The sequence below is a fragment of the Aulonocara sp. 'chitande type north' Nkhata Bay genome, linkage group LG3 (assembly GCF_057382095.1).
Source record: "Aulonocara sp. 'chitande type north' Nkhata Bay isolate Kocher_YH1m ecotype deep benthic linkage group LG3, A_spYH_male_GT1.1, whole genome shotgun sequence".
NCBI classification, from domain to species: Eukaryota; Metazoa; Chordata; class Actinopteri; order Cichliformes; family Cichlidae; genus Aulonocara; species Aulonocara sp. 'chitande type north' Nkhata Bay.
The window spans coordinates 38,560,812-38,586,021 of NC_141346.1; the positions used below are offsets into that span (position 1 = coordinate 38,560,812).

Here is a 25,210-nt window from a genome sequence, read left to right on the forward strand (position 1 = left end):
TCTTTAACCTGCTCCATCCATCCATCCATCCATCCATCCACCTGAGACTGGCCCAGGGCCTCCTCCCTGTAGGACTTGTTCAAAAAACCTCACCTAGGAGGCATCCTTGTCAGATGCCTGAACCACTTCAACTTTCTCCTTTCGATGTGGAGGAGTAGCTCTGAGCCCCTCTCTGATGACTGAAATTTCATCCAATCTCTAAGCCCAGCCACCCTGCAAAGAAAGCTCATTTCCAGCGCTGCATCTGCAATCTCTTTCTTTCAGTCACTACCCAGAGCTCGTGACCACAGTTGAATGTAGGGATGTAGATCGACTAGTAAATCGACAGCTTTGCTTTTACACTCAGCTCTCTCTTCACTACGATGGACTGATGTAGTTGTGTTTTGTTTCTACCACCCTTCCCTCTGCTTTCCCATCTACTCTGTTGTCAAAAATATATCTTTAACAAAACAGTGTAATTGTGGACCTGAATCGAGGGGTTTTACTGAGATAAGGTAGTTTATGTACATGAAGAAAATCTAAACTCTTGTACAAATCTCGCAGCAGCTGACTGCCTCCATCCTCAGCCTGCAACGCTTGGCAACATCGTGCATCCCTCTTCATCACCTCCCTCCAACTGGAGAGACTTCAGTCAACAGATTGCACACAAACATACATGCATACACCTAGTGAAGGCGTTGTTAAGTGTGAGGAAATAGGTGGGAGCTGAAAGAGCACTGGAGAAAATCCAGAGACAGATGAGGGTCACAGAAAGGGACAAACACGCTGGATTTGAAGAAGGGCAAAAAACTTTAAAAGCCACTGGAGAAAAGCTTTAAGATGCTAAAAGAGACATTCAGTCCAGTCTGAGAGGTGCATGATCCTCAGGGGGGCAAATTTCAGTTTAAGCTATGAGTGAGGGAGAGGTGGAAGTAAAAAGAAACTAGTTAAAGAGCAAAAAGTCAAGATAATAAAAAATAAAACCTTCAAGACAACTATAGTAAGAGTTAATATATGCTTCATTACTGGCTATTATTGTTATGAATACAGTTTTTGATATATATGATTTCTGACTTTGCTGCTGTACCAAATTACTTACTTACTTACAATTTAACAGAAGTTTTTCATGGTCTGCTCAATACCACTCAGTAGCTCACTATTTCAAGTGGTGGCACATGAAAGTAACTGCAGAGAGGCACAGAGAGGGCAACATAAGAAGGGAATCTAGGTGAGTATGGGAAAAAACAAAACAGAACCTGATGGAGAGACGGTTAGAAGGAAGGAAGGAAGGATGGATGGTTGGGGACAAGTGTTAATAACACAGTGAGATTCTGCTTCGAACCACTGGCTGTTTCACGGCTCCTTGTTTTCCATGCTTTCCTGCAGAGGAGGATCCCATTAGCACTACTTTATAGCCTCTCTGCGTCCTCGCTCCTTCATCTTTGTCTCTTTTTTCCCTCTTCACACACGCTCAGAATGGCCTCGGTTTACAACACCGGCCGTGTCTACTTTACAACATCCCTGACCTAAAAAACACAGTAGCAGCAGTCATCAATTTAGGCTTTTTACAAACCTATGTGTCATTTAATGCAGACAGGAGGGGGGGAGAGGGTGGAGCGACTGCTGTAATATAGATGTCAGCACTACACGGTGATTTAGGACTTAAGTAAACAATCTTTAATGAGTGAAAACATTTGTAAAAGGCCTTTTTGTTTGGTTTTAAAAACCCAGCGTGTCAACGGAGTGATTGTACTTCCTAATAAGGTAGAGAGGAAGACGTGCACCAAAGTCGTTACAGTAGTGCTCGGCAGATCGATCCAAGTAACGGCAGTATCGATGCCAGCGCTGGCCCTGTATTTTCTTGGTATTGGCTGGATACCAAGTAAGTAAGTATTGCACAGTGCCTCTTTAGAGTTCATAAAGTGCAAATTTGGAGCCTATTCATTCAGTAGACATTCACAGCATAAATGAAAACTAACTGGGTGGTAACTTGAAGAAAAGTGAGCGATTTGAAGTAGATCTCTAGAGAGTAGCCCATCTCTGCCACAGAGCTGCTAACAAGGCTAATAAAAACAATACAAGTTGTAAATAAAAAAAGAAAACCCAAAATAGCCATTAGTCAACATCACATTTGCTGCTGTCATGAATGAGTCTGGGATAAAACTTGTTTCTTTGCATTACTGCACCGCAGACCCCCAACCTCACCCACAGAGTAATGGCACAGAGCCAGTCGGGTCCTTCCTCAGTTCCTGAAAGCTCTCCGTCCACCCACCGCAGCAGACGCACAGCTCTGGGGTAACGAAGTGCCCTCCCTCACTTTCCACTCTCTGCTCACCAAAGAAAAACACAAACCTAAACTTTCATTCAGTTTAAGCAATTAAAGGGGAGCGGGGGACTCGAATCCCCCCAAAACCTTCCTTCCTTTCTCGTTCTCAGGAAATCTGAGGCATCTGCCACCAACCCCCTCACCCCACTCCACACCACCACCATAACTACACCAAACGGAGCCAGGATTCATGTTGAGCAACTCCACTTTCACCACAAAACATTAAGAAAGAAGGACTTGGACAGATGCAGACAAACTGAACAGAAGCAGACAGTCTGCTGTGGTTATTGATGCTGTGGGGATTAGGAGTTATACAGCAAGAGGAAACAGAGAGTCTTTATAAGAAAGCTTATGCAACATGTTGGAGGAGTTCACCGAAATTTGCTCCTCTGGTAGAAATTTACTTTTAAAAACATTTAAAGTGCAAACAATTCAGCAAACAGAGGACCAGTGTCAGTTACTGGAACAAAACTGGTGTGTGAAAGCTTTGAAATTACCAAGACTTCTGTATTGATCAGCTACAAAATCCAGTTTGACAAAAACACAGTTTGACTAAACTGATAACACACAGTTATTGAATTCACAGAGCAATCACTCAGAGCAGGCTGGAAAAATGTTATAAGTTAGGCGCTTGTACCGTCTCCCTAAGACGATTCCTAAAGTTGCTTATAAGACTTGCACAACAATTAGAAGGCGTTTTTCTCCATTTCTCCAATAAAACGGTTTCATTTTCATTCTTCTGGGATGTCTCGAGTGAACAGATCTCTTCAGGTCAAACCACAGCAGCTCAACTGAGTCAAGGTCAGGAATCTGACTTGGCAAACAACAAAAACAACAATTCTGCTGTGGCATCATTCAAACTCTCCTCAGCTTTGGGTCACAGACTGCTGCCCTGTAAATGTTCTTGATGCCATTTTGAATTCATTGCTCCCTCAACGACTGGAGGGCGTACAGGCCCCCGAAGCAAACACAGCAACCTCAAACCATGACGCTTAGGTTAACTTAGATTAAGATATGGCAGTGAGGTTTCAGTGTAGCTGTGCAATTGTGTTTTCTCCAAACATAGCATTTTCTATTTTTGGCAAAAAAAAAAGCTAAACTTTTGTCTCAAACATCTAGGAGGTATTTTAGAAAGTGGAAATGTGGTGCAATATTTGGAAAGTAGTGGTTTCTTCTGAGGTTTCCATTCACGTTTAGTGTTTTTCCACTTTAATAACACAAAAACATCGATTTTAGCAAACTGTAGGGATTTCAGCAGGTGCTTCTCTGTGAACCTCAAGGTCATTTATCTCTCTCAGTACTGCACTAAGTTCTCTTGGTGTGATTCTGAAAGATGCCCAGGAGCCAAATGCTTTTGCAGCCAGTGCAGTTTTGTGCATCTTCTAAGGTCATCAGTTCATCTGGATGTTGCGTTTTTAGTGGGTGAAACATTTCATCAATCATCCAAGTCACTTTTTCACTGTTTTTCTTAGATTCGATCTTCTAAGGTCCTGTGAAAGTTGTTTTGATCAACAGTGGTTCACAGGAAATAGTTTTTCTTGAGAATAGAAAGCTTTGCAAGCAACGTTATTTATAAGGAGGGGTCCTCAGCACAGAGGTTCATTTACTTTTTCTACATTTTTTCTTTAATACTCTGTTGCTTTAACCTTTATGGTTTTGGCTCAACTGTTGGTGTTGTGTGAATTGTGGGTACATCATGTGCGTCAGCCGTGCCAGGTTTCTTGAGTGGCAGCTTATACTTATAAGCTGTTTTTGTTTCATTAGTTTAACCAGATTGTGTTTGTCTGAAATTAAGTGTGACTTGGAAGAAGATCAGACCACATTTTATGATTAATCAGAAGAGAAATCCTGGGAATCCTGCTAGAGGTTCTGGTTATTATTCACAAATTTTTCTTGAGAGTGAAAATATGAAATTCCTCTTTTTGTAATATGACAACACAGTGTGTGTGTGTGTGTGTGTGTGTGTGTGTGTGTGTGTGTGTGTGTGTGTGTGTGTGTGTGTGTGTGCTGCCTCGACAGATATAAACTCTGCACCAAGCTTGCCTGGGTTGTTTTAGATCCTTCACATATTTTGATGTACGTAAGCGCACCAAAAGCACGTTGCCGTGCTCGTGAGTGGATCCCAGCGTAGTATATACTTGTGTTAGTGTGACAGTGCAAAGTGAGATGAGCTGCACAGCGTCGGGAACCAAGACAGCGTTGTGTCAAGCTCAGCCACATTCCTCAGAGTTCAGTTTTTACTATTTTGACTATTCATCATAAAAACTGGAGACCTCAGCTCAGAGGTGGAGGCAAAAAGAGAAAAAAAATGATTGCGACATCCCAGTAACGCCAAGAGATTTCCGCCATTTCAACACTTTTCTTATTCCTCCTTAGCATTCAGCAAATCCCACCTCTATTGTCATTTTAATTCCTCTGTTGGATTTATGTCTACCTCAAGATTTATGTCTACACAAATATTTACCGAGCAGACGCGGCAAACGCTGCTCGTCTCGGACAACAGACAGGACATCCACAAAGAAATGGATGTTTAGGGTCAAGCAGAAGCTCACTGCTGCCACGCGTCTCCCTTTGGGTTCAAGAGGCTTTTGTGAACTTTATTCTGTAAACATTGTGCAACTCTTGTGGTATCAGCTCAGAAGAGTTGTTTTGCTGCACTCAATGCATTCCAGTCAACAGCTTACAGTCAGATAACGGCCTTAAAAAGGGTAAGCCATCTAAAAATATTTCCTCATTTCCAAAATCGCAAACAGCCATCAATAAGTAAATATTGTGCATATTTCAGCGCAACTCAAATCCACTCAGAGAAAAATGTAAGAGACTTCTGGTCTTGATTGTTGCACTGTTGTTGTTGCCAATAAAAAAAAGAAAAATAAACAAAAGTTTATCCCCTGGAAGTTCACTGTTGACCTTTAGAATCGCTTGACTGACATAAATCGTATTTCTGCTTTTTATTAGGCTTCAAGATTTTTTCTGTCAGGTAGCTTTGGCTGCAAGTACAAAAAGGTTACAAAGCAAAGCTTAGGAATATAAAAAATGAAATAAAATATATTCTGAAATATTCTGAGCAGTCCACCAGCCAAAATAATTCATATGTGAAATCAGTTTTTATGTGTTTCCTGCTGTGAAGTTTGAATAAATAGCACTGCGGCGGCAATTCGTTGACTTTACCTGACATACATCTGGTCCTACATACATCTACTGCTCACTGAAGCCTGATCTGAAATGGTCTCAGTGGCCATTTTTAAGGAAGGGAAACAGGGAGAAAAGACTGAGGAAGAACTGGACCTGTGGCCACTGCAACTGAAATCAGTGGCTGCCGGTCTGATAGAGTGATAAATCCAAATTTGATATTTGTGGTTCAAATCATCAAGAGGTATAACAGCGAGCATCTGAAGCCATCTGTAAGACACAGTGGAGGCTCTGTCATGGTTTGGAATTCAGTCAGTGGTGTTGGAGATCTTCTCAAAACTCGTGGAATTATGAACATTAGATTTTGATCCACAATGTAATACCATGTAAGAAGAATCTGAATAGCTGCAGTTTAATTTGTAAGTATGATAATGATCCAAAACACATGCAGTAAAAGCATACCTTGATAGAAAAACACACGGTGAAGCACTATTAGTCATGGAGTGGCCTCCCCAGAGCCCGGACCACAACATTATTGAAGCAATGTGGGATCAACTAAAGGCAGAAACATCCAAAGAAGAGCTTTGAATGTCCTGGAGAACTATTCCTGAAGACTACTTAAAGAAACGACAAGAAAGCTGCCAAGAAAGTTCAGACTGTCCTGAAGAATACAGGTGGTCAAACCAAATACTGTAAAAACTGTAAAAAACTGTACTTCCACGTAGGTTTGCAGATGCTTCCAGGATTTCCAGACCACTGCCTAGTTCTGCTGTTACAGGTAAAATGTATCTGTGCTGTGCAACATTAGGTTATGGCAGCAGTTTGAATGTTTTTTCACTACCAATTTGTCACATACAGACTTGGGAAGGACCCCCCGGTGTTACATTTATATGCAATTAGGTAACGGTAATTTTTTAGCATGTAAAGCTCATGTCGTGAGGGTTTATATTATAAGTAAATCCATCTCCTTTTCCCAACTAAGCTGCTTTAATGCCAAACTCTAACCACGGAATTAAAGGGGAAAGAAATAAGGTAGCGAACAGGAAAGAAATCAGGGAGTAATAACAGAGCTAAAGAGACTGCAAAATGCCAGACTCTCAGACAGGACATGACACATACTTTGTTGGTCTGTACTGTTTTCTTTCTGCGTGTACTACTGCTGCGGCTCGTGTGTTAAGACGTTGACGCCAAAGGACACATTTACGCATATCGTTGACGTCAGTGGCATCTGATAGATGAGAATGGATTGCCAGTGCAGACATGGACTGAAAGAAAACCGATAAAATATATCACACAGGATTAAAGCGTATTAAAGAGTATGAATAGCTATCAGGCAAAAGTGTAATTATATTTGATTTGGACAACACAGAAATGAGGATTTTCCAGTATAAATCAATGGCAGAGCAGCATGCCATTATCTGTTAATTTCTTGCTGTTTTAACTTTTTTATTTTTGTTTTACAAGGTTTTTTTGTTTACTTTTGGCTTCCATAGTGTCTTCTGCTCTCACTCATTCTCCCTCTTCTCGATTCGTCTCTGGCAGAGCTGTCCAGAGCAGAACAAAGGCCTGTGCTGACACCACATTAACACAGTCCAGAGCTCCTGTCATTCTCTCAGGCTACAGAAGAGTCTGATAAGCCAGAATGTGTGACAGGAGGAAAACATGTTACCCCCTCTGGACTCGTCTCAGCCCCTTACTACATTTATCCGCTTCCCCATTCCTCTGGTGATCCTCGGTGATACTGTCCCTGAAGCGTTTGGATTGGTATTTGAGCAGAGAGACAACAATGTCCTATTTGGCCTGTCGGAATAAACCAAACTATGCAGGAACTGGCTCCATCATCTGTTTCTATCTGATGAGATTCCAGTCATGTTTTGTGGAAGAGGCTGTTTCACTTGGCTGTCGACAGCTTCATAAACAACACTGCTGTGCGCTGGAGGGATTTGGATAGCGTTTCCAATAGAGCCCGTCAGCCAATGATAATAACAACCCACTGACAGGACCGAGCACGGCCATATTCTTTTCAGATGTGTCAAAGACTGTTAATGTTAATGTGAGAAAACAGAGTCTGAAAAAGCATAAAAATGTTTGCAAAATCGTGATGCAGACAACAAACCCAAGCCTGGCATCCAGCTCCAGCAGCGGTGCTGCAGTGTATACACTGCCACTCAAGAGACCTGGCACGGCTGACGCACACAATGTACCCACAATTCACACAACACCAACAGTTCAGCCAAAACCATTAAGGTTAAAGCAACAGAGTATTAAAGAAAAAAATGCTGGATTTTTCTAAGAACAGCAGGAGCTTGTCAAGTTTCCTCACATGTTACATACTGCAAACTTAATTGGTGCTGGAGCCGCCGCTACACCAAAGAAGCCTTGTAAGAAATTAGAAAATATAAAACCTCCAATAAATGCAGGGTTCAAAAACATACGAGCCTCTTTCGCACCAGTTAACAAAAACCGAAGCTCACACCGCTAATGTGCCTCGGCGTGCAGTGACACATGCTTCTGCGGGTACACGTCAGCTCACAGACAATCAAGCGTCCACGACACATTAACTCACGCCTCCTCCTCCATGAGAGTGCATTACACAAGCGGGTCGGAGACAGACGGAGGAAGCGGTCCCGAGTTGCGGTTTCAGCGCCTCGCTGTGTCCTTCCTTCCTCGCGCCGCTGAGCCAACTCTAAAGTCGGCTCCCTGCTATTAATTAAAGCATTAAAAAGCATTAATAAGCAGAGTGGGGGGGCTCTAGTCTCGACAACATCTGATGAGAATTAGGGAGGCGTGTGTTTTGGCACGATGACCCCGATGCCCTTTACTTTGGAATTCCTACTTACTCCCTGCTCTCACGTTCTCTTTCTGACGTTCTGAATTATTTAAACTTCTCTGTTACTGAAATTTCTCTCATTCCTCCTTCCCTGCGTGTTATCAAACGCTGGATTGAAAACATGTGGGTGAAGAGACCCAGAGGGCGAGCGCGACGGGGGATTACCGCCTGTCGTTTCCCATTATTGGACGTGATTGTTATCCAGATTTCTGTTATTGTTACCTCTAGGCAGTGCACTCAGGGTCGATTTTCTTCTCAATCCCTCCCACCTGTCTTCCTCGCAAGCGGGGTGAGCTGCCTCAGTGACAGAGCTTTAACAAAACCACTGCGTCTTCTAGCCGCTCTCCAACAATTACAGTCCGACAGGCCCCCTGTGAATCTGATGATTGCACGTTTGGTAACAAAAAATAATAATTATGTATCAACCCCTAACCTCATGCAATGACAGCATGCAACACTACACAGTGTAACTGGAGATTTAACAGAGCAGAGACGGACATATGGAAGACAAATTAATGTGTCATTACACAAGCCGCTGGCCAGTGTTTTAACATGATTGTCTGCAGCGCGTTAGGCCGAAAATTAATGAACTGCCACAAAGTTTTTATCAATTCTGCAGTCGGGCTTGTTCCAAGCTGATTTAACACATGCAGAACTGCTGCCTCAACATTTCTGTTCAGCAAGGATGTATTTATTATTTATGTCTGGGAACTGTTAGACATGAATCTCTCTGATATCTTGAATTTCATAATCTAATCCGAGAGATGATTTCAAATGTTTCTGATCGTAAGAGTCTCTTATCTTAACAAAGATCTACACACAATACGCAGAATCTGTAAGCAAGACTTTGTGGTTTTGACCTATAATCCAACTTCTGTTTACCAATCACGGTTGAGCAAAAAGTCCATGTGGAAAAAAAAAGAGAAAAAAGAGAATGTAAACAATGACCAGAGCAACAAACGTGAAGTTTTGAACTGGACTAATGATATCAGCTAACTGGATATCTGTTGCGTTTACTGGAAGCCTAAAAAATCTGCCCTTTCCCCAGAAGTTAAGTCAGCAGAAAAGTTGATTGAGTCCCAGATTGTCCTCAAACAGTCCTTCCAAACACGAGTCTTTCCACTCTTTGTCCATCTTTATTTAGACATTTTAAGTTAACTTTAATATTAACAATCTCCAGAATCTGCAGAAAAAAATTAGTTCCATTTGTCCAAAATAATGCTTTCTTTTCACACTACAACCATCTTTACTCCCATGTTTAGGATTCTTTGACTATAGTGTGAAAACCCAAAAGAGGAATATTAAACATGCTTCCTTTGTTTTCTGTTCTTTGGAGATTAACACAACATGGGGTGGATTAAATCATATTACGTCAAAAAAAACATACTCAGAGATTGGAAATTCGACTCTAAGAAATTCCAGGAAAGGTGATAGGAAAGGTAAATGTTTGTGTTCAGAAGAACAAAAGACAAAAAGAGAAAGCTCTCCAACATCACCACTTCAGCTGTGCACTTTAACCCGTCTGCAGCTGGTCTTCGACACAAACAGTTCTTACATTATTACAGCGTTTAATGAAACATGTAGCTTATGGATTTTATGGATCACAGCCCAAGAGATAAATCAATGTATGTGCACCTCATTAATATATGCCTGGACATGTTTATGTCTACATCACACAAATACATTAGAGCAACTTTCACCGATGCTGTCATCTAAAAAGACAAATAATAGATCCCAGAGGCCCGACTTTCTACTAACTAGTAGTAAGAAACTTGAGGGTAAAAGGCAGAGCACTCTGGCAACGGATGAAACAGATTCTTTTTTGTCCTCAAATGGACAATCACAAAACATACGTGGAAGTTGGAGCACTAAGAGTCACAGAAAAAAGGCAGTTCATTTTAAAAAGACAGCAGCGTATCTGGTGCATGTAGAGAGTAAAGAAAACCTTGGACGAGGTGTGATTAAAGGTGGAAAGTGAAGGTGGGAGCAGGACTCCCCTTCTGGGAGTGTAGGAGTCAAAGGTGAGTGAAGGATAATTGGGGTCCTGAGAACACAGAAACATCACTAACAGTTCTCCACCGCTATATCACATAAACTAGGTTTGGTGATAGCGATCTGTCTTGCGGAAAGCTTACACTGCGTTAAGTAGACAGGCTGCTTATTTAACATCCACCCCCGGTGAGCTCAGGAGCAACCTGAGGCTGCGATCGTAATGTGGTGGGGGTAAGAAACCAAAAAGGAGCTCCACGTGTCAATTTCGAAAGCAGGGAGGATTTGTTTTACTAGCGAAAAGCTTTGAACTTTGATCTTAGGTGTTAACATAACACATGAGGTGTTCTTTCACAATGTGAACAACATAATCTGTGCACAAATTGCTCTGCGTAAAAACCCAGCTGCGTAGGTCACAAGCAGTTTATCTCACATCTGCTACATGTGACATTTTTAAGAAGGATCAGTCAGCATTAGTGACTCGGGCCTTACAGAAAATTCATAGATCATCACAGCCAATATTAAACAGATATAATCTGCCCTACCTGTGCACTCGTGCTGCAGACCCTTGCCGTAGTATCCCTTCTCACATATGCAGTCGTACTGCCCGGTGTGTGTGCCGCACTTGCAGCTGGCCATCAGGTCGCAACAATCCTTGCCCGCTTCACACAAAGAAGCGCAGCGTGACAGATCCTCCTGGATGTAGCTGCCCGTAGGGAGGTCTGAGGGAAGCAAGCAAGCGCAGAGAAGCACAGGTTTCAATTACACCGCCTGAGAATAAGACATTTTCAAGTGTCGAGTTAAATGCTGGGTAAAACACCATCATTAAGGAAGTCTGACGGAGCGATTGGTGCAGACGACTAAAATATGTGAAAAATGGGGAGTCTTCTGGCACCATTTAACCTTCAGCAACTTTATTTTTGTATGAAGTCGTAAAGAAAAACACGGTCTTCAACAACTGCAAGATGAAACAAAGCTTTGCTTTATTTTTTTGTTCTTGTGTGCGCTACAACACATCTGTCAGACAGAGACAAACAGACATCTTAACCACAGAAATGCAGACAGAATAAATCAAAACAGGCACCACTTGTGAACCACAAAGGTACAACCGACTTTTAAAGCCTGCCAAATCATCTTTCTTGCATAAACTCCACTAGAGCTCGCAAAGGAAAGCCCAAAATGAAATGGGAGCTGTGGCATTACTGCCTGAGCCAAGGGGGGAAAACTGTCTTTGATGGTGTGACCAAGGCTAAATGTCAAATTTAATTTTACTTCTAGAAATTAACCTGCCGCCTTATTTGTTTTGTTTTTATTGCAACTGCTGGATGGCTGACAGAGCCACAGGGCCATGTGAAACCTGTCTTTGTGCTTTGAGACTGCTGTTGACAGAGGGGCCAGACTTCAAGACAGAGGGTGAGAGACAGACCGGAGGCTGAGCTGATAGTACGGTGTGGGTTGGCTTTCATTCTCGTAGCCTTATCCCGTCTCACCAGCGCTTTTACTACTGCAGCCTCATCTGGAATTTCAGCCACTGTGTATGCGGACGTGGTCGCTCAGAGCCCGCGTAAGCATGTGCGTGATTTACAGCTCGCTCTGCACTCGTCTGTGATATTTTATGGTGAGATTTTAAGTTTTAAAACCGTGACTGGATCCCTATTTTCACTGAACAGTGGGGAATTTCCCTTCAAGTGTGGGAAAAAGAGCGTTGCTGCGTCTAATCTGCTTAGAAGTGAGGGCTAATGGCTGCTGGCAGCACAAAACAGAAGTTATCGTGTGAAATGCATGTTGTCAGATTTAATGTAAAATATTATCCACTTACTTTGAAAGAAGCACAGAAACTTAACGGGGTGAAAGCACTAGTACAGAAATATTGCTACGGGTCAAATGGTGACATTGGATGCGCTCAGGCTTCAAAGAAGCTGGCGTAGCCTGAACTTTTATTATTAAGAATAACATCAAGCATGATGTAACTCACCCCTGGAAAACCAAACGGGTTAAGTGGGAAAGAGGGGAGATTTGATACATGTTTAACTAAAGCTTTGACATGAGATCGCAGATGTTTCTTTTAATAATCACTGGAAATCTGGAACCTTTCTCTGTCACTCCTTACCTTCGTGCAGAGCTCGACGAGCCAGGGCCTCAAACTCGGCGAAGTTGTGCACCAGGTAGCAGTGCTGGTCTTTGGGCTGAGAGGCCATGTCGTGTAGCTCCCTGATGTTACCCTGCCAGATGCCCAAAGTGAAGATCTCAACGCCGCGTTCTCTCAGAGCCGCCGCCACAGGCCGAGGGTCTCCACCGTTAGAGTAGCCGTCAGTGATGAGGAAAATCACCTTGGTGGCATTACTGCGGGAGTGACGAAGGATTTGCTGTTGGAGAAAAAGACATAGATCACATGAATAAATAAAGTTGAACTTGGCTCAATATTCTTTTTAAAGAATCAGTAAAGCTGCTCAGTAAAAGTCCAAAAGAACAAAAGTGCACACATAAGGGCGTTACACTGATCAGCTAAAACATTAACTGACAAGCCAGTAAAATCTAGTGCTCCACTGGGACGCATTTGGTCCTGGCATTCATGTGGATGTTAATTTGACACAAACAGCCACGTCAGTGTCATTCACTGACAGCGGGCCCTCCCAGATGGACAACGCATCCTGCAAATTGTTTAGAAATGATTCAAGGAACATAATAAAAAGTTTATTGTGTTGATCCGCCCTGCTAATTACCACAATCCCAAACTGATCACGCATCAACAAGCCGGAAGCCACAAGACCACAACGATGGCGTTGCAAATCAACATAGATCACCTACAGAGCTCCGATGTCCAAGCAGACATGCACAGATACTTTATTAGGTACACCTTACTAGTATGGGGTTGGACCCCCTTTTTTATTTGCCTCGAGACTGCTGCAAGATTTTGGTCCATTCAGAGATTTTGGTCCATTTTAACAGCATCACACATAGGGGCCATATAAACGGTATATGGCCAACGGTAGAGATTTTTACTATACCGCTCTACCGCGATAGCGCATGTTGATGGTGTCATCATCAAGCTGTGCCTGTTTTGGTCAAAACCACTGCAGCGGCTGCAAACAACATCATCTGCAAATTATGCCGGGCAACAGTAATAGTAAAGAGACGAAGCACTTTTGGAATATGAGGAAAGCCAAAAACTGCGCTTCCTCTACTTCCCTACCATTGATTCATTAATGCCGAATTCTCTCGCAGCTGCTCTATTCCCATGTTGTTGCAGTATATGAATGACTAACCTCGTATTATGGATGGATTATCTCAGTTGTTCTCCTGACTGAAGTTTGGTCCGTGTATAGCATCCTGCTATGCAATTGCATTTGTCCCTATCCACCAGAAACCCTCACGTTAACTTTTATCGAGTGGAAAAAAGTTAGCGTTCATCCTTCAGCTTCACTGTGCTAATGTTATGCTAATCACACAGTTGCTGCAGATTTGTCTGCTGAACATCCATGATGCAAATCTCCCCTTCCACCAAAGCCCAAAGATGCTCTGTTGAACTGAGATCTGGTAACTGGACGACAGTGAACTCACTGCCATGTTCAAGAAGCCCGTTCGGTGTTTTTCTGTCCAGTTTTAATGAACCTTTGCAAGTCGTTTTCTGTTTTCTGTTCCGACCTGACAGGAGTGGCACTGGGGTGGGCTTTAAGGTTTGACATGTTGTGTGTTCAGAGATTATGCATAACTTGGCTCTAACAAATAGTTATTTAAGTTACCTTTGCCTTTCTATCAGCTCGAAGCAGTCTTGTCAGGGTCCTGGGTTTTTGACTGAAGTGTTTTGAGTTTCCTGTGCTTTTTGTCACTTTGTATTGTAAATTATATTCTCATTGTTGGTCTTTAGTTACTCCCTTAAGTCTAGTCTCTTGTATTCTGTGCCTAGTATTTCCCTCTGTGTATTATTTATCATCTCTAGCCTCTTGGTTCTTTCAGTTCTATGCCTTATGGTTTATGTCTCTGTGTTTCTTAGTGTCTCTGTCTCCACCGTGTCTAGTCCGCATCTCAGTGTTATACTTCCTGTTTTACTTTGAAGGTCTGTGTCTCATGTGAGTGTATCCTGCTTTGCTTCCTTGTCTCGTCAGTTCTGATTTCCCCCAGCTGTGCTCTCCTTCTGTGTCTCATTCCCTCGTTATTCCCCAGTGTATTTAAGCCCTGTGTTTCTCATTGTCTCTCATTGCTGTGTGTTACTCTCTCCCTGTGTTTGCTTATGAGCTTAGATTTCCCAGTGTAGTTTTGTTTTGTATGCTTTTCCCCTGCTAGCAAATAAAGCTGAGTTTTTTGAGTTTAAACCTTTTATCTGAGAGCCTGCATTTTGGGTCCAACTCCTGCCTGCCACACAGCGCTTCTTGACAAGTCTAGCCATTCTCCTCTAATATCTGACATCAACAAGGCATTTTCTCCCAGGGAACTGCTTCTCACTGGATATTTTCCATTCTCCAGACACATTATGATGCTCGGTTTGAACTTAGGCCGTCAGAGGTGTTTTGGCATTATGCTGTAGACCCTCAAAAATGTGAGAGCTGTCAGCTGAGACTGGAGAAGTCACTTGGATGAGTGACGGAACGTTTCTTCCACTAAAAGCGCTACGTCCAGATGAACAGAATCAACTTTTTGGAATTAGAGAGCTGTAGTAGCAATAGCTGTAGCAATAGTCTGAAACATAGCTCCCATATGACACTGCTTTTATCAATGTAAATGAACGCTAGAGGTGGTAATAAGATACTTTTTTGCCTCTAGATAGAGCCAACAGAGTAGTCACCATTGAGATCTTGTCTTAATGGTAAACTAACCTACCAGAAGACGTGAGAGCAGTATCAGAGTTCTCATCTAACTCTCTCCAAGAAAGTAAATTTCCCAAGATGTCACACTTATAGTCCGAGAAGTTTAAATTGACAAGTGAGACAAACTTGAGCCGGACTTAATAGAGTCATGCTGTTACTGTACATGTTCACCATTCAAATACACACGTCCCACTCATTGCTGTGCATGTCAGCATGCGACCAATATAGCTGCAGCTCTTGTCACGTGACTAAATTGAATAACGAAGAACGTCACACAAGACCACTAACAACAGCCCTCAATACCAAGGTTCCTAAAAACCCTACATCAGCAGGACAGGCAATGAGAGCAGGATGGGGAGAAGGGACCAAAAAAAAAAGAAGGAGAAAGTCTACAATTGTAATTATTTCTCCTACAGACTATGCAGCTGCTTGCCAGTGGTCTAAAACCACCAGGGAACAGTGGGCAACACAGACCGAGTTGCTGTGTCCGCCCCAGACACCAGCTCCAGTTTACAAACTAACTTTAGCCACCGTTTACAATCCAGCACATGCAATTAGACAGGACATTAAAGTTAGAGAAACATATCTTTATTTTCTCGAGAGCACAGAACAAAAATCCAACACTTTGCTGTGGAGGCCAAGCTCAAAGTGTCTTGTTATGTTGTAAGTGGAGGTTGGATAAAAAGAAAAAGCAGTCGGAACAACAAGGTAGAGAAGAACCAACGAATAAAAGAAGCACAACGAGCCAAGATGAAGTCAGAAGGACAGATATCCACTTACACACTTACGCACTTATGCAAAGGCAAAAAGGGCATATCATAAAGAATTTTTTAACGAAGACGAAGATGGAAAGGAAACAAAGAAAAGCGTGTTAAGAGGATATTCTTCTGTATCCCGAATCCAAACAGCACATGATATCTAAACATGACAGATTGTAAAATACGAGAGGTGAAGAGAGACGAGACACGCAAGGGTGTGACCGCCGAGGAGCAGGAGAGTAAGTTCTGCTCTTTATTGTCTAATTGGCTCAACTTCAAGCAGCTCTGGCAGGAGCAGAGTAATTACAGAGCCCGTGGAGCTAAAGGGGAAGAAAAGGAAGATGGAGAGAGAATAGATGAGAGAGAGAGAGGTTACGTTCTCTGATTCTCAAAAATCCAGCTGCTCGCTCTGGTTCTCAGTCCAGAGAGGCCGGCTACGCCCACTCCCAGCTGTCAGTGCACACTGGCAAGCCCGTCACCCCCTCCTACCAGGTGTTAGCAGGGTGTTGTGTGAATCCAAATGTTAACATTTCAAGACTCTTCATGTCAAAACAAATGAAGAAGCTGGTGTGGATTAGTGAGCACTGTTGGCTGTATTTCTTTTTTAATGTCTTTTATTAGCTGTCTGCTAAAACTACAGTGGGGTTTCTGCTTTCGCTTTGAGTCAGTGGCTGGTGTTAGTGACTGTGGAGATGCCACCAAATGGAGCATATGCATGCATACCCACTAATAATACCCTCCACATAGTTTAGGTCAGGGTATTAACATAAAGGCGACCGCAGGAGCCCGAGTGTGGGAAGGCACTGCCCTTTATAGTTACTCTCAGCATGCATCTTATCATTCAAGGCATAAAGCAGAGAGGGCAGCAGGTAATGATGCACAATGGTATTTCATGAATAGGAACAAATGCATGTGCTACTAATCAACAGCTGCTAAATAAAGCAGGTTTTTGTGTGCACAGGTATAAAATGCAGTTCTGCTTGATAATATAGTCGTAATAGATATAGACTGCAGCTGTTTTTGCTCAGAAAAATTAATTTCCCTTGATAGAGCACGGGAAAAAAATATAATAATAAAGCAGTCATTCTCTAATAACCGAGGGGAGAGAGAAAGAAAGATGAAAAAAGTAGAATTTAAGCTTCAAAGAGTAACATGTGTTTGAGACTTAGCCAGCAAGCTGTAAAAGTCCGGCCAAATCCAAGTCGTGCTTAAAGTTTTTAAAATGTTGTTCTTTCTTAATCCATGTAATAACCTACATAAAACAACGAGATGACATCATTGTGCTTACACTCTTAACTGTGCTGAATCTAAATATTTAAAAAAATTCCACCAGCTCTATTAAAAATGTGATTTTATTTCAGTAAACTCTTGAACTTAACATTGATTAGCCGTGAAAAAAAGGGGCAAACCACCCGGGGCTGCAACTCTGACCCGACACCATGACAGCACATCGTAAATAAGCACAGTCAAACGCACTGGATGGGGATTTATAGTATCACATAATTTACTGGAGCAATCGTCTCATGCTTCATGGGCTGTTCGGAGGAACTCTGGACAGCTATATGTCAGCTAGAGGTTTCTCTGTGTTGTACACCCTGTGCATTTATTCAATTACACTCTGGCAGAGCCTTCAATGGTGGCCGGCGTAGCTCCAGAGAGGAGGTAATAAGCAGGCAGCAGTGGGACAGCTGATACACCCAAACCAGATACACTTCAGTATCTGGTTTGGGGCCAGTGTTATCTGTCAAAGCATCTGTGATAGTGAAGGGACCAGCAGGCCTCGAGGGATTAGTTGTAAGAGCAATGAATCCATCTCCTCTCCAGCAACGCCTCAAACTCTGGCAAGAAAGAAGAGTGAGACGAGCAGCCCATATGTGGAGTTGATGATTTATTTTTTTTTTAATGTACAGGAAAAATGTATTGTCTCTTAGACACACTGTACATGCAGAAATACCATCCAGCAGGACTTGTTTTCTAGAAACTGTATTCGTTGCTCTGCTGCACGCGTCGAGGATACTGCAGAATTTATCAGGGGTCATGTATCTGTGTCCAGTTTCTTGTAATATCTTTTACACCTTCCCCTCCATTTTCTCTGCATTTTTTCCTGCATTTGGATAGTCATATTTAATTAGAATCAACCAATTAAAAGAAAAAATGATGAGTAAGACATAGTAAAGGTACATCAGTAGGCAGTCTTCAGTTACAGACTGTTGCATTTGGGGATTGAATGTCTGATTTCATCAGAATCAGTTTGTGAAGGTCCAATCTTCTTTAAACTTTCTTGCTCGATCTGTGGTCTTACTGGCTACCTAAAAGTTCTACTGAAAGCAGAATGATGTTTATCTTGTAGGGTGCTTCTCCCTTTGAGATTGGATAAGATGGCCAGACATTAGTCAGGAGGGACTCACAGAGCTGCTACTCCTCCATACTGAAGGCAACCAAGGTGCTTCAGGCATCTGACCAGGAAGCCTCCTGGGTGTGTGCTAGATGAGGCGTTTCATGCATTTCCTACCAGGTGTAGGACCTGCAGCAAACCCAAGGTGTGCTGGAGAGATTATGCCTTGGTACCATCTCAATGCCGTCCCGAGAAGAGCTGGAGGAGGTGGGATAAGCGGCAGACAATGGATAGATAAATGATTGGATGGATATATGGTATGATTGATAAAGCAGAGTATGATTTAGGGTGTCACAATGATATGAATGGGATGCTAGTGCAGTGCAGTTTAAACACACTCATTTTCAAAGATGGAAACCTGCAGAGGAAATAAAACCTGAGCAGATGCTTGTATGATTAGAACTTCAAAAGCAGGCACCTCATTGCATTTGGCAGAAGTGACTACAAAACATTTCCACACCTTGAGGGGCTAACGACAGTGCCAAGGTACCACAGCTGTTAATCAAAGCTTTATAAATGCATGGCAGCTATCCTGAATTCAAATGAGGACCTCTGTACCACCACCATGCTGCTGTCATCCCATCAGCCCCATCCCATAACTTTGATCAGAGCCTGAACCCACCTGGTTCTGAGTAAAGCTGGTTAATGATTCTTTCTGAATTGGCAGCAGCGGGCACCGCTTGGAAATGTGCACTTGAGTATGTGCTCACTCAAATATACCGGCTGATAAAGTTGAATAGTGAAAGCTGTTGTTATAATCCGCCACAGTTTTTTACTTCTCTGAGATCCACGTTCCAGAAACAAAAACTTTATTTGCAGGCATTCCACAGAGGACAAAAACAAGCAACCCAACTGCATCCGTTCGGAAAGCTGTCTCCCCGTCGGTCGGAAGTTGGAGGGCTTGTTTTGACAGGCTATCTGCTCTTGGCTTTGGTGGTAAGAATAACAACAACATTTCTGTAGGAGCCCAACAGGACAACATGCACACATTTAGGGACAATCACAGACACCAGACTCAATGTTGGTGTTATTGAGCAACATTTCAGGGACACATACTTTGGATATTTCAGAAAAACTAGGTCACTTACTCACTTACTTATTTGATTTTTTTTTCTTGGTTGAATCACTGATTCTTTAGCAGTGTTGTTTCTGTTAGCAAAAAAGCTTCACAGAAATACAAAACCATAGCAGATTTACTTAAAGTAAATGTCTTAACTCCTACCTGTGGTTGGGTCTCATTTTTGAGGCAAATGACTCCTGAAATGTTTTCACTTGAGAGCACACTTTTTTGGATCTCTTGTAGCTCCAACAGATTTGAAGTCATTTTTCCAAGCCTCTCACACATTGTTTCATGCCCCATCATCTCTGTTTCAGTGACTTTATTCCACAGAACTCATTTTCATCAGATTGGTTTCCACACGCGCCAACCAGCTGCTCATGCCCATCGAAAAGGATATTTGGCCCACAGCATGAATTGCAAATCAAGTATATTTACACTCAACATTTCTAAAAGTTCTTAAATAAAGTTTTTAGATGGATTTTCTACCTTTCAACTTGTCTGTTAAATGACTTGCAGAGACCTGAAAGTTGCCTCAGAGCAATCTGCCTCATAAATCTAATTTCATTTTGTTGCCAGTGTGAGGTTATTATCACGTGCTAAATCAAGTTTCTAATGCTCTGTGGAGCATTAGAAACTTGTGGCTGTGGAGTGAAGGAAAGCTAAAGGCTTCCAAAAATATCTTTCCTCTGAAGTGCTGTTTAAAAAAAAGCTGTACTTTGGGTTAAAGTAGTTCAAGTAGAAGGTTTTTAAAGGGTTCATGCTCTTCACTGAATTATGACGACAGGCTATCAGAACTTTCTAGATAAAATGTGAAAAATGTTTCCTGTGATATGGAGATCAAAAATGTATGTTCTGCTTTGTGAGATAGTCTGCACTGATATATTCACAGTTTAATGTTAACATAGCTATTTATTTTTGTATTATTTTTTAATGTTTTGTCTATTTAAAAGTAGAATGGGAGGCAGAGCCTTGAGCTGCCACGCCTCTCTCCAAAGGATCCAGCTCCTAGTTTGGGAGCTGGATCTTTGGGAGCTTTGACTCTACTTTTAAAATTCAAGTTTGTAAGGCTTAAAATTTTCAGTTTTAGAAAGAGCTCATAGGAAAACCTGGTAACAGGTAACACTGAGTCATCCCTTATGCTGCTATATGCTCCGCTTTCTTCTACAGTTCCCTTTTTACTATAACTTAATGGGGCTCTGCTTGTGAAAAAGCAGCCAATGTCCAAAGAAAAACTTTGAAAGGCTTTCAAAAAACCTTAAAAAAACCTATTGTTCAAAACAACTTTTCAAATTTAGAAGAAAGTGTGGCTCCTTGGAAGCAAAATACAAGAAAATGAGGGGTTGTTCAAGACAAATTTAGAGGTATGTAAAGTATACAAAAGTAAACAAATTGAAAGCCATACAATGAAGGAATCCTATCACACTGTAGAAATGACAGCAGAAATAAACAACACTGCACAGTCTGTGTTCGTATGTCACCTGTAAAACAGCACAGGAACTGAATACAAATGCTTCCTAACACCAGCTTGAAGGAGTAATATTCTATTTTCTTTCTTTTGTTATGATGATCAGAAAATTAGTTGTAATAGTGAAGCATGTGCAGGATGTCCCATCCTTTTCCAGATCCAAACTATTTCTAACACATATTTTATCTTCTGCATTTCTGGTAGTTTTCCTGTTATTGTTAAACTAGACAGGATAATTTGTCTTCACTGATTTATTCTTTTGCTACCCATTTCTCCCAAGAGAGGTTACAAGAAATCTCCAAAAGTCCAAATAACAAGATTAATGATTTATTTTGACAACACAAAGACTATTATGAGGAGCAAACTGTTTCTCTGGGGTGTGTGATTGGATCACAATCACTGCCTCGCTGAGCCTTTTCTGAAAGAGCAACACTGAGGCTAGTTGTCAGATAATTGAAAAAGCTTCTCATTTGCCAGCCAAGATAGCCTTTCGCCTTGACATCACATTGTTGAAATAGCTTCTCTCCTTCTCTCTGTGTCTCTCCCTCTCTCTCTCTCTTGTTGTTCCTGGTTGAGTTGTTGAGTTTGATGAATGGTGTTGTGACAGAAGCCATCAAGCTAACACACACAGCTGTCCAGCCTACTGTGTCTGGCAATTAACTAACTGTCCACACTCTCTCTTGGCCAACACTTCGGATGGCGCTGTACTTCTTAGTCAAACTGAGTTTGTTTAAAAATCCTCTCACATAGGCAGACTTTGGTGAAGACTTTTAAATTATTAGGTACTGGTAAGTATGTCACTGGTTGCCAAATTGGGAGCAATTTCCTGTAATGGCTCTCCTCTTCTATGAATAGTTTTCTAGTCCTAAATTTTTTTGCCAACTACACCCCAGACAGGTTAACAATCATCTATGCAATCCTCATGTAACGTCAAAAACACTCTTTGTGGTTTTGAGAACCTCCACTTAAGGCATAATGATTGATGAGTGATCTTTTCTGAAAGTTAAACTGAAATTAAATTGTTTTTGTCCAATGCAGCATAGAAATTGCATCTTCTCTCTAAATTACTCATCCCATGTTCTCATTTGAGAACAAACACACACGCACACAGTGACAGGCTGCTCTGAGCAACTGGGAGAAAAAGAAGTGTTGATGTATTTCCACAAAGTCTTTTTTAAATACATTACGACACTATGTTACACTGGAAAAAAAGCAGCAACAAAGCAATAGTCGTCTCAAGGTGCTTTATATTTTAAGATGAAGACACTAAATTCAAACGACTACTTTTGAGCATGCACTTGGTGACATTGGGAAAGAAAAACACCCTTTTAACAGGAAGGAACCTTCAGCAGCTCAGGGAGGCATTGATGGCGATGACTAGGAGGCAAAATGTGATCACATTTTTTGACTTAATCATGAAGTATTGTGTGGGATATGAAGGTCAGGTGAGGTTGCTTGATATGCAGATGAGATTGTAGGGGATGTCTAAGATTTACATAAAATATTAGCTATATTCGATCTATATGAGTGAATTAACTAGGTCAGAAACATAAACAAATGGAAAAACCTGTGGAGGACTCTCGCGCCTCGATACTTGCACTTGATCCCTGATACAGATTTCAGATATTGTACAGGCTCATTTATTAGCCAAACAAGTTTTCTTTTGAAACCTAAGATAAGATCTTAAAATATTACATTAAAGCTGAAATGAGACGAAAAAATATTTGAAAGATTGAGAAGTTGACCTTACTAATTGTGATATTCAAATTAAAATGTCATTATTTCATACACTGGTACAAAAAACAGTTTATTTTGAAATTTCTGTTCCTCTGACACTGGTAAATAAAGGGAAAGAGCTGTTTTACTTCACTGGGAAAAATAAACAGGGGCAGTAATGATCTGAGTGAGACTTGGACATTATATTTTAGGTCATTCACAATTTCTCTTTTTTGTTCAGAGTTTGTTGTTTGGGGTTTTTTTGTGTGGACATTTTTAGGATTTAATTGATATGTACGCTTTTGGGCCCTGTACTATGAAGCGAGTTCAGTATAGCCAAAGTACTTTCTCCTTTCTGGCTTCACTTACCGAGATATCAGCCATCAGGCTTTGCAGTCAGACAAAGTTGCTAAATTACTCCAGGGGTTCGCAATTTAGCAATAAGCATATTCACATTAAAGAGATGTTGCTGGAAGTATCTGATTGTAGATAAGTCTACTGGTAACTGAGGGGTCTGGTTTTACAAAGAAAGATTATGTTTTTATGTTAGAAAAATATGCAGAGGTTAAACACATAATCTGGACTGAAAATTAAAACAGCTGCTGCACACAAAGCAGCGATGTGAGTGTATGTGAGAGGGAAAACTCATTACAGTAGTTTAGTATTAAAAGCGCTGCATGAATGTGTGTGTCATGGCTAGACGGTCCTCACCGATCGTCTTGCCAATTTGTTGTGGTGTTTGTGTGTACTGTGTCGTGTTCTCCTCTCCATCCTGTGCATGTGTTTTTCTGCTGGAACATGTACTTCCGGAAGCCGTGGCATGGAACGGCAGTTGACCGGAGGGGAGTGTCCTGAGCTAGAATCATCGCACCTGTGCGGAATTACCTTGCCAGCACAGACCTATTTAATGGGGCGGTTGAGTCACAACCAACGCTGTGACTCAACCGTGTTGTGTTTGTCTATTTAGACGACATTCTCATCTTCTCTAAGACTCGAGCCGAACATGTGAAACAGGTGCGACTGGTGCTGCAGCGTCTGCTGGAAAATCGACTTTTCGTCAAGGGTGAGAAATGCCAGTTTCATGTTCAGTCTGTGCCGTTTTTGGGGTTTATTGTGGAGGAGGGGCGGCTACGAGCCGATCCTGCTAAGGTGAAGGCAGTGGTGGAGTGGCCCGAACCCAAGACGCGTCGAGAACTGCAAAGGTTTATCGGGTTCGCCAACTTTTACAGGAGGTTCATCAGGAACTTTAGCCAGGTGGTTTCTCCCCTCACACAACTCACTTCTCCCAAACTGCCCTTTCTATGGTCTAGTTCCGCGCAGCAGGCGTTTGCCCGTTTGAAACAACTGTTTTCCTCTGCTCCCATTTTGATCCAGGCTGACCTCACCCGACCATTTGTGGTGGAAGTGGACGCATCGGATTCGGGGGCGGGGGCCGTTCTCTCCCAGCGGGTGGGTGGCAAGCTGCATCCATGTGCCTACTTCTCTCGACGGCTGACCCAAGCAGAACAGAATTACGACGTGGGCGATCGGGAGCTCCTCGCCATCAAGCTGGCCCTGGAGGAATGGAGGCACTGGTTGGAGGGAAGTGAACACCCCGTTGTGGTTTGGACGGACCATAAGAACTTGGCGTATATCCAGGCAGCTAAGCGTCTTAACGCACGTCAAGCCAGGTGGGCCCTGTTCTTTACACGTTTCAATATCACTATAACCTACAGACCAGGATCACGCAACACGAAACCCGATGCTCTCTCACGCCACGTCACGGATGACGGAGAGAAGCAGAGACCCATTCTGCCCGCCACATGCATCGTGGGAGCTATCACATGGGAGATCGAGAGGATGGTTAAAGAGGCCCAGCAACAGGAGCCAGACCCAGGGACGGGCCCTGACGGACGACTGTTCGTCCCCACAACGGTCCGGGGCAAGGTTATACACTGGGCCCATACAGCAAAGTTCTACTGCCACCCTGGTAAGAACCGCACCGTGAGTTTCTTGCGACGTTTGTTTTGGTGGCCCTCTCTTCTCAGGGATGTTCGGGACTACGTTGCGGCCTGCCCTACCTGCGCTCGCAATAAGACCCCCAGTGCCCCCCAGGCCGGTCTCTTGCACCCTCTGCCGGTCCCCAAGCGCCCCTGGACGCATGTTGCTTTGGATTTTGTCACTGGTCTACCGTCGTCATCAGGTAACACGACCATACTAACTGTTGTAGATCGTTTTTCCAAGGCGGCGCACTTTGTGGCGTTGCCCAAGCTCCCGACTGCCTTAGAGACGGCTCGGCTCCTTACCGAGCATGTTTTTCGGTTACATGGGATTCCACAAGACATTGTTTCTGATCGGGGCCCCCAGTTTACTTCCCGGGTCTGGAGGGCGTTTTGTTCAGGACTAGGGGCCCGTGTGAGTTTGTCTTCAGGTTTTCATCCTCAGACGAACGGTCAGGCGGAGAGGGCGAACCAGGAGTTGGAAACCATGTTACGCTGTGTGGTTTCCTCGAACCAATCCACCTGGAGTGACCAGTTGGCTTGGATTGAGTACGCCCACAATTCCAGCACGTCAGCGGCCACTGGTGTGTCTCCGTTTGAAGTGTCGCTGGGGTACCAGCCACCATTACTTGCCATCACTGAAGGTGAGCTGGCCGTTCCCTCTGTTCAGCATCATATGAGACGCTGCAGGCGGGCGTGGCGCGCCACCAGGGCAGCTCTGTTGAGGACGACGGCGCAGAATAAGAGGTTGGCCGATCGTCACCGCACTCCGGCCC

At 42.8% G+C, this 25,210-nt stretch overlaps 1 protein-coding gene across 2 annotated transcripts in view; it reads right to left on the reverse strand.

Moving 5' to 3' along the window:
• Window positions 1-25,210, reverse strand: part of svep1 (sushi, von Willebrand factor type A, EGF and pentraxin domain containing 1) — a 121,565-nt gene that overhangs the window by 63,706 nt on the left and 32,649 nt on the right. For both annotated transcript variants that reach the window (XM_086279924.1, XM_086279915.1), the window contains exons 4-5: window positions 12,367-12,622; window positions 10,802-10,978 (exon numbers count right to left, since the gene is read on the reverse strand). In XM_086279924.1, the coding sequence (XP_086136050.1) occupies window positions 10,802-10,978; window positions 12,367-12,622 (433 nt within the window). The remainder of the gene's footprint in view (window positions 1-10,801; window positions 10,979-12,366; window positions 12,623-25,210) is intronic.